The 9,907-nt window shown below is 45.8% G+C and overlaps 1 protein-coding gene across 2 annotated transcripts in view; it reads right to left on the reverse strand.

Annotated features, from left to right (window-relative positions):
- LOC310680624 (DEP domain-containing mTOR-interacting protein-like) overlaps positions 1-9,139 on the reverse strand; it is a 42,282-nt gene extending 33,143 nt beyond the window's left edge. Inside the window, exon 1 of one of the 2 annotated variants that reach the window (XM_083447536.1) lies at positions 8,786-9,139. In XM_083447536.1, coding sequence (XP_083303662.1) covers positions 8,786-8,925 — 140 coding nt within the window. In that variant the 5' untranslated portion in view covers positions 8,926-9,139. The remainder of the gene's footprint in view (positions 1-8,785) is intronic. The other variant, XM_083447535.1, reaches the window with a different exon arrangement.
- Positions 9,140-9,907: the final 768 nt, after the last annotated feature.

Below are 9,907 nucleotides of genomic sequence, written 5' to 3' on the forward strand. Positions count from 1 at the left end.
CTTCCAACTATACAGTTCTATTGCTCCCCATCTCAAAATCAAATCAAATCCTTCTTGTAACCCAGATTTGTCCCAAGCCTTTGAGGAGATTTCACCCCTCCCATATCCAAGAATCTCCTGAGGAGTCTGCTGATTCTGCAGAGAGGAGGAGGCGTGTTCTGCTCTCTACTTATTCTGCTCCAGCACCACATCAAAGAGTCGGTCAGTGAGTGAGTCGGTCAGTCAGTCAGTGTGTCGGAGAGAGAGACTGAGTGTTAGAGATCGTGTGTATAGATAAGGTTGCTGCTAAGAGCAGCTGCAGACACTCAGTGCGGTTTAGCATTCATTTATGCTTAAGCTTTTTTAGCTCTGTATATAGTTGTATAATAGTTGTAGATAGAATAAAGAAGATATTCTACAGAGCTGCTCTCCGAGTTGTTTATATACTCTGCTGGACTCTGCTGTCCTCTGCTGTGCAACAACTGTCTACTTGTGGAAGTGAATCCGGTGCTCACAACTCTAAGCTGTGAGTCCACAGCACTTTGACCTGTTCCTGTGCAGAAGGTGGTCTCTGGAAGTGCTACCCAGCTCGCCTAGCCCAGTCGGGGCTGAAGTGGATGAGTCCAGTTAGTGGCACTGGCTCAAGGGCGCTGCTGACAGCCTTAAACTCTTCATTTTCCCTGATGAGTTTTTGAAAACTTGCCACACTTATGTGACATTTTGAGTAGTTCTCCACTGCCTAGCTGTGGATTTTGGAGGGGTTTTTCTTTTCTTTTTACACGTTGCTCCTTTTGCTTTATTGAATCCATCTGCCAGTTGCCAACGCCTTCTTTGCCCTGCTGCAATCCAGTAAGTTTTCCAGGCTTGACGCAAACCCTCAGCTTCAAAAGCACCTCTAAACACATCAGAGCCAAATTTACCTCTCTCTCTGCATGTGTTTATGAAGCCATGACCATGGGAAAGGGGGCACAGAAGTGGAATCTATTAGATACGTCTTGCAGAGCCTCTCAAAACCCCGGAACCTAGATTAAAATAGCGTAAGCAATGGCGTAACGTTGTCAAGGTCACTAGGAGAACAGAACTACCCTTGACAATCTTATTCACAGGCAAAGTCTCAGTGCATTAAACAAATATCACAAGATATCTGATACCAGAAAAACAGCCCGTAGTACTCGTTCAAATATTGTTTTTGTTTAAACAAAGGAAGACTGTGCACCCAGCAAAACACCGCTGTGCTCTCAGAGCAAAGTTTGAGGACAAGTTATTCCTGACAATTTTCTGGGCCTTCACTCCATTTCATGTTCACAGTTCACTGTCTGTGTGCGCACACATACTTGCACATTTGCACATAGGCCCCATCTGCACTACATATTTAAAGCAGTATCATACCACTTCTTGGGAGAAAAGCGATGACAAACCTAGACAGCGTCTTAAAAAGTAGAGACATCACCTTGCCGACAAAGGTCCATATCGTTTTTGAATGTCTTATGTAGATTTTTTCAATTTCGTTGTTCTGTACGGGACAATGACAATAAAGATTATCGTATCGTGTCATAAAGCTATGGCTTTCCCGGTAGTGATGTATGGAAGTGAGAGCTGGACCACAAAGAAGGCTGATGCTTTTGAATTATGGTGCTGGAGGAGACTCTTGAGAGTCCCATGGACAGCAAGAAGATCAAACCTATCCATTCAGAAGGAAATCAGCCCTGAGTGCTCACTGGAAGAACAGATCCTGAAGCTGAGGCTCCAATACTTTGGTCACCTCATGAGAAAAGAAGACTCCCTGGAAAAGACCCTGATGTTGGGAAAGATAGAGGGCACAAGGAGAAGGGGACCACAGAGAATAGAAGATGAGATGGTTGGACAGTGTTCTCGAGGCTACCAGCATGAGTTTGACCAAGCTGCGGGAGGCAGTGGAGGACAAAAGTGCCTGGCGTGCTCTGGTCCAGGGGGCATGAAGAGTTGGACATGACTAAACGACTAAGCAACCACCACCACCACTTTAAATAGTCATGGCTTCCCAAGAAGAATCCTGGGAGGTGTAGTTTGTTAAGGGTGCTGAGATTTTATTGGGGGCAACAGGAAAGCTCCTCCCCACATCACTGATCACATGGTGGGACGCACACACACTATCTGAATGACAATGTCCAACAACTTTCGAAGGCCCAGCCCCCTTGAATATTATATTGCAAGTCCCTAGGAGTCAGATCCCATGATTCCCATCACAGAGCCAAAATTCCCAGAGTTCCCTGGGAAGAGGGATTGATTACTAAACCATATATCAGTTATCCCTCTCCAACATCAGAGAGGCTGATCTGAGTGGCTTCTCTGTCAGTAGAGCCTGAGACTTTTAATCTCAGGGTCGTTGGGCAAAAGATTCTGGCAAGATTGCAAGGGGTTGGACTAGATGACCCTCAGGCTCCCTTCCAACACTACAATTCCATGATGCTATAATCACACATACCCCTGCCACAACAGAAATCTGATGTCACGGCCCAGCCAAAGTTGATAATTAACTGTTGGTGTTCTCTGCTAGCCCTCATATGAGTGTTTAACCTTAATCATGTGATTAAGGTATTCAACTGAAAATCTCCATTTTGAAAGGGAGTTGCCTTGGTTTTTTTGTTCCCAGAAGGTCAGAGAAAAATGTGATAATGATGCCTCTCTAGGAGTACAAGGCCTTAGGCTGGATGCAGGCTTATGCAAGCTATGGGAGAGACTGAGTTTTGCTGTGATGGTAATTATATATTTAAAAAGAAGAACCTATGCTTGAATATGCATATGCTTTATACAATAATTCAAATGTATCATTGATTATTTTTGTATCTGCTTTGAAGTAGTTCTGGTTAGCAAAACTTTGAATAAAATTTATGGGTCTGGACAATTTTCCCCCCAAAAGGAATCAGCTTTTATGCGTCCAGTTGCTTCAAGCTGTGCAATATTCATATCTGCAATAGGTCGATACGATACGATACAATACGATACAATATCTTTATTGTCTTTGGGTTGTGAAGTTTCTACCAACCAGTTTCATTTCCATTTTTATTAGCTTTATTGTGGTATTGCATCTTTGTGTTGTGCAGTGCCTTGGCGTATTTTCATGAAACTGCAGGTTTATTTAAATAAATAAAACAAAAGCCCAAGTGAAAGCAATATGCACATGTATTTTGTCTGCACATTCAGGACTTGGGAAACCCATGCCAACTGGAGGCTCCCTGGTTGCGTAGACTAGAGATGCTGGAAAGTTTTTCCCAAGCAAAGCTCAGATAAGAACTGCAGTGTATATATATATATATATATATATATATATATATATATATATATAGCATAAAATCTATACACCGCTTGACTGTAGAAAAACCTCAAAGCAGTCTGCAAAATTACTGTTATTATTTATTAAATCTATATACCACCCTTCAGCTGAAGATCTCAGAGCAGAACACAGCATAAAAATGCAAATTAAAAATACGTAATAATAAAAGAGCAAAAACAATACCCCCCCCAAAAAAACCCCACATTTAAAAGGACATAGAATGTTAATCAGTCAAAGAGCTGGTTGAAGAGGAACGTTTTCAACTGGTCCCTAAAGATGTATAAAAACAACAACAACAATTTATATGAAGTGTTGAAAGCGGCCTTGCATTTGACTGCCCGGACAGCATCAACAGCACAAATCAGCATGAGTATGTAATAAAATAGTAGGTCTGGTGGGGCCCAAAATTACAAATACAGTGGATGCTCGGGTTGCGAACGTGATCCGTGCGGGAGGCACGTTCGCAACCCGCAGCGTCGTGTCTGCACATGCGTGGGTTGCGATTCGGCGCTTTTGTGCATGCGCAAAGACCATATAACACCGGTCTTGAAAGACCTACATTGGCTCCCAGTACGTTTCCGAGCACAATTCAAAGTGTTGGTGCTGACCTTTAAAGCCCTAAACGGCCTCGGTCCAGTATATCTGAAGGGGCGTCTCCACCCCCATCGTTCTGCCCGGACACTGAGGTCCAGCTCCGAGGGTCTTCTGGCGGTTCCCTCACTGCGAAAGGCCAAGTTACAGGGAACCAGGCAGAGGGCCTTCTCGGTAGTGGCGCCTGCCCTGTGGAACGCCCTCCCATCAGATGTCAAAGCGATAAACAACTACCTGACATTCAGAAGACATCTGAAGGCAGCCCTGCTCAGGGAAGTTTTTAATATGTGACATTTTAGTGTATTTTTCATCTTTGTTGGAAGCCGCCCAGAGTGACTGGGGAAACCCAGCCAGATGGGTGGGGTACAAATAATAAATTATTATTATTTATTATTATAAAGCACAATTTAGCGCTTTTGTGCGTGCGTAACTGCCGAAACTTGGAAGTAACCCGTTCCAGTATTTCCAGGTTCCAGCAGTTCTGTAACCCAAAAAAACGCAACCTGAAGCGTCTGTAACCTGAGGTATGACTGTACCCTTCTTTCATTTCCTTTCCTCGTTCCTACAAAATCTTCCTTCGTAACTACTTAAAAAGAAAGAACGTCAAGCTGAAAGCAGTCTGCAGGATTTTGTTTTGTGTGCAGCACTTAGGTTTCCAGTGGCTCTGTAAACAGTAAATATCATTATTCACCAGAAGAGAGTCTACTGCTATATTTGCTTCCCAATAAAAGCACATGGAATGCGATCTTTCCAAATCCTTTCCCTGCCAACAGCTGGCTTGAGCCAAACCTGGTAAAGATGAGTTTTACATGGGCTGCTTTTGACCCCAACCCAGCACACTCCCTCCCGCCACCTGCCACAAAATTATAGACCAGGACAATCCTCCTCCGTTCTACAGCAGAAGGCAGTCATCACGGCCTGTGTTCACCTTGCCTGCACCTACAAACACCGTCCTCAGGCAGTGGAGTCGCCGTCCTGAAATGCCCTCTATGGTTCAGAAAACCCACAAGCATTCTTCACACTCGACAGCTTCTGGAATTCCAGCCATGATTTCTGTTTGACAGACCTGGTTCGCGGAACGTTTTTGACTTGGCAAGGGTTGACGTCCATCGGGGGCCTGCTCAAAAGAGGCCTTTGCAAAATAATTCTGGCACTGAAGTAGGGCTACCATACATCTGGATTTTCCCGGACATCACTGGGATTTCAAAGGTGTCGTTGACGTCCAGAGGGAATTTCCAAAAGGTGGTGCTTTGTTCTGGATCTTAGAAAATTGAATCAAAAAATCGTGGGGTGTTTTTTTTTGGGGGGGGGGGAGCTCAACAACTTTCAGGGTGTCCTGGTTTTTACTTTTTGAAATATGGCAACCCTACATTGAAATAAATTACCAGGCTTCTAGCCCTCATGAGAATAGCATTATATGTATTTTTATATTTTTGTATTTTATTTTGACAAAGTAATAATCATAAATAAATAAGAATAAACATGTCCACCCCACCACCAAGACCAGGGGTCTGCAACCTTTAAGACAAAAAGAGCCACTTGGACCCATTTCCGAAGAAAAAAAAACCGGGAGCCGCAAAACTCGTCATTATAAAAATAACTTTTTTGTCACTTTTTTAAATTATTTCTTTGTTTGACCCCTCAGAATTACTCCTCCTCATAGAAATAAACGTTAAATTAACAAGTTACCTTTTTGTGTGTGTGTGTTCTTCACTCCCCTTTGAAACAGTGACCAGCGTACATGCCCCCTTTCAATGCAGTGACCAGCGTACATGCCCCTTACAATGTAGCAGGCGGGTGGGTGGGAAGGTGACGTCGGGATGGTGCTTGACTAATGCACGCACCGCCCCCATGTGACATCACAGCCAGTACAGCGCCCGCCACAGTGGGGAGTGTCGGGGCGCACAATGCACCTCCTCCCCTCGCTAGTATCCGCCCCGGAGCCGCGGCAAAGGTGTAAAAGAGCCACATGCGGCTCCGGAGCCACAGGTTGCCTACCCCTGACCAAGACCATTCCATAGGAACTATCCAAGCTCCCAAAATTTCAACACTTCTTGTGATGGTTTGACCAGCGTTGTATTTATAAACCTGCAGATAGTGCCTGTAAAAGTATTATTAGGAAAAACTTCTTTTCCACATGATGCATAATCTTAAACCCTTCCCCTTGCTCACCTTTTTTCTAAATATCCCCAAATTTTGCCACCTTTCTTCTCAATCCCCTTAATCAGTTTTGTGCCTCTTTTCCGAGCCTGTTCCCTTTCTATAATACCCTTTCCATGGTGATGCTGCGAAGTGCAGCTGCATCAAATGTTACTCTAACGGAAGTCTTTATTTTCAGCTCCTTTCCTAATGATCCCTAGCATGCAATTCATATTTTTCACAGTTGCCGCACAGCGGGTCAACATCTCCATCGTCAAGTTTGTTGCTGTTGCTGTTGTATCTGTCTTGTCTCGAGAGGCAATGGAGTGTGCCTCCAGGGGTGAAGTCAAACTGCTGTGTTAGCAGCACCAAAGCGACCTTCCATAGTGTGCAAGCCTGGGCAGGGTGTACAGAGGTCCTGGGCTACCCAGATGACAAGACCCTCCTCTAGGCCTAGCTGGTGTGGTCCAAAGGAAAGCAGAGCAAGACGTTTGGCACCAGCTTGGCTGCAGGAGTCGCCGGAAGGAAGCATACAAGGCACCATCCAAACATCTTAGGGACTACGCTCAGGATTGGTTTAGAGTTTGCTCCGTATCCCATGCCTCTGTCAAAGATATCTCACAAGGTAGCAGAGGTTCAGGACCAGAGTTTTCCTCCTCCTAGATGGGCTACCTTACCAGGTTGATGGAGGATAGGACTTGAACCAGTGGCTTTAAGCTACAAGATTCCGACAAAACATTAGGAAGCACTTTCTGACGGCAAGAGCTGCTTGATAGCAGCATGGTCTCCTTCAGAAGGTGGTGGTCTCTGTTTCGATGGAGGTTTTTAAGCAAAGGCTGGACGGCCACCTCTCAGGGACTCTTTAGCTGTGATTCCGGCATTGCAGGTAGGTGGCCTAGATGACCCTTGGGTGCCATACAATTCTTACAATTCTATGATGATAATAAATTAAGTCAAGTTGCCGCTGTGAGTTAAACCAAAGAGCCTAGGACTTGTCGATCAGAAGGTCGGCGGTTCAAATCCCCACGATGGGGTGAGCTCCCGTTGCTCTGTCCCAGCTTCTGCCAACCTAGCAGTTCAAAAGCATGTCAAAGTGCAAGTAGATAAATAGGTACCACTCCGGCGGGAAGGTAAACGGTGTTTCCGTGCACTGCTCTGGTTCGCCAGAAGCGGCTTAGTCATGCTGGCCGCATGACCCGGAAGCCGGCTCCCTCGGCCAATAAAGCGAGATGAGCGCCGCAACCCCAGAGTTGGCCACGACTGGACCTAATGGTCAGGGGTCCCTTTACCTTTACTTTAACCTTTATTGGCATCACATAAGAACATTCAGAATACATTTAAAATAGATAGGCCAGTGCCTGTCTTTCTTTTATGCTGGCTAAGCATTTGTTTTTCAGCAGACAAAGATACCTTACTTAGTGAAGTTTTGTCTGACTCCTTCCCTTCCCCAGGGCTACAACTGTTTTGCACAAAGATACGGCAACTCAGGCTTTCAGAGGATCTCCTGGGCACTGTGGCTCTCCCAGTCACCAAGACCATGTTAAAAACTAGGCTGTGGGACATAGATCGCCAGGGACTAATCTCAGCTGCAGGGAACAATGCTCCCCTCTTTATTTTCTACTCTCTGGGGTGCGGGAATTTAATCTTAATTATTTTTAAAAAAATTTAATCTGCAAGAAAAAGGGGCCTTTTCTCTGGCTAGGTTCAATTCTAATCCTTCTAACCTCCTTTTGGGTAGGTTTGTGGGTTTGGCAGAAGGAGATAGGATCTGCCCATGCGATGCCCACCTGGTGGAAACTCTAGCTTAACTGTAAAATGTATGATGATCTCTGCCAACAATTTCCATGTATTCCAACCAGAGACGGAGGTTATGTGCTTCTTATTACAGGGGAGAGACCAGGAGCTCACCAAGACAGTAGCTAAGTTCCTCTATTTGATTTTTTGTCGCTGAAGTATGCTACAGGATCCTGCCCTTGCTGGAAACCCTCAGAGATGAGGCAGATTGCTCGCCCCTTCTGCCCTTTGGCGGGTGACTGTGCCATGATGATAATAGATCAGGGACCACCTCGCATTTAGTCAGTGTAATCACCTTGCCGACCAAAGTCCGTATAGTTAAAGCTATGGTTTTCCCAGTAGTGATGTATGGAAGTGAGAGCTGGACCATAAAGAAGGCTGATCGCCAAAGAATTGATGCTTTTGAATTCTGCTTCTGGAGGAGACTCTTGAGAGTCCCATGGACTGCAAGAAGATCAGACCTATCCATTCTGAAGGAAATCAGCCCTGAGTGCTCACTGGAAGGACAGATCCTGAAGCTGAGGCTCCAGTACTTTGGCCACCTCATGAGAAGAGAAGACTCCCAGGAAAAGACCCTGATGTTGGGAAAGATGGAGGACACAAGGAGAAGGGGACGACAGAGGACGAGATTGTTGGACAGTGTTCTCGAAGCTACAAACATGAGTAGCGGGAGGCAGTGGAAGACAGGAGTGCCTGGCGTGCTCTGGTCCAGGGGGTCATGAAGAATTGGACATGACTAAACGACTAAATAACACAACAACAAACCCTCCTTTTGCAATTGTGACTTACATTTGCACAAAGGTTTAAAAGAAATAAAATAACAGAGGCATCTTAAGCCTGGGATCTGTCTCTCTTTGGCTGGCTTGCAACCAAGTACTGGAAAGTGACAGCCAGCCACTTCCAAAAGGGGGAAAAAGCAAACGAATGGGGATGCCTGAAAGAGAGAAGGCTCAAGTGCAAAGAACATACCTCAGTTGCTCCCCTGCGATCATGACCTCAGCTCGGTGATGCTTCTCTGTTGCTTTTTGCTTCAGGATGCTGCCGAGGTTTTCCATCCCGTCCGGTCCTTGAAAGCTGTTTGGGGAAGCCGGGTGGGACGACAGCTCCATCTCGCAGGCTCCTTGGCAGCTAGGGCTGGCTTCCCGCCACCGGTGGCTGCTTCTCTGCCTTTCTGTTTACAGTGGAGTTTCCTGCCAGAGTCCTCTTGTTAGCACTTCATTTGGAAGAGCCAGTTCAGGCTGCTTGAAGTTTCCTGGGAAAGCAGAGAGAGAGAGGGAGAGGGAGAGGCGGGACCGTACTGAAGGAGGTTGAAGGAGGCCTGCCCTCCACTTTCCCACAGATGCTGCTCCACCTTAAGTTGGAAACAGGTAGGTACACAGGAAGTGAAGAACAGATTCCACCCCCCAGAGAAGAAGGGCAACACCTAAGGTCTTTTGGGGGGTGGGATGCGGGTGGCGCTGTGGGTTAAACCACAGAGCCTAGAACTTGCTGGTTAGAAGGTCGGTGGTTCGAGTCCCAGGAACGGGGTGAGCTCCCGTTGCTCGGTCCCTGCTCCTGCCAACCTAGCAGTTCGAAAGCACGTCAAAGCGCAAGTAGATAAATAGGTACCGCTCTGGCGGGAAGGTAAACGGCGTTTCCGTGCACTGCTCTAGTTCGTCAGAAGCGGCTTAGTCATGCTGGCCACATGACCCGGAAGCTGTACGCCAGCTCCCTTGGCCAATAAAGCGAGATGAGCACCGCAGCCCCAGAGTCGGTCATGACTGGACCTAATGGTCAGGGGTCCCTTCACCTTTACCTTTAAGGTCTTATTATTATTATTATTGGTTTTCACATATTACATTACAATACAGATGTACCAAAGCCAACACCATTTCCTCCCCATCCCCCCATACATTTACATTTATATTTCCTCAATCCATCATATTATTCTTTTCTCCCTCCTCCCACTTCCCTCCGCCCCCACACGATTTCCTCCACATTACGCAATTTACAATAATCTTTGCATTCTACAATCGTCTCAAATCATCTATATATTCTTATTATCTTTCCTTACTAATTTTTCTTCCATCCAGTACTTCACATTTTAATCTA

The sequence above is a fragment of the Podarcis tiliguerta genome (assembly GCF_965153285.1).
Source record: "Podarcis tiliguerta genome assembly, chromosome: 6".
In the NCBI taxonomy this organism is placed as follows: Eukaryota; Metazoa; Chordata; class Lepidosauria; order Squamata; family Lacertidae; genus Podarcis; species Podarcis tiliguerta.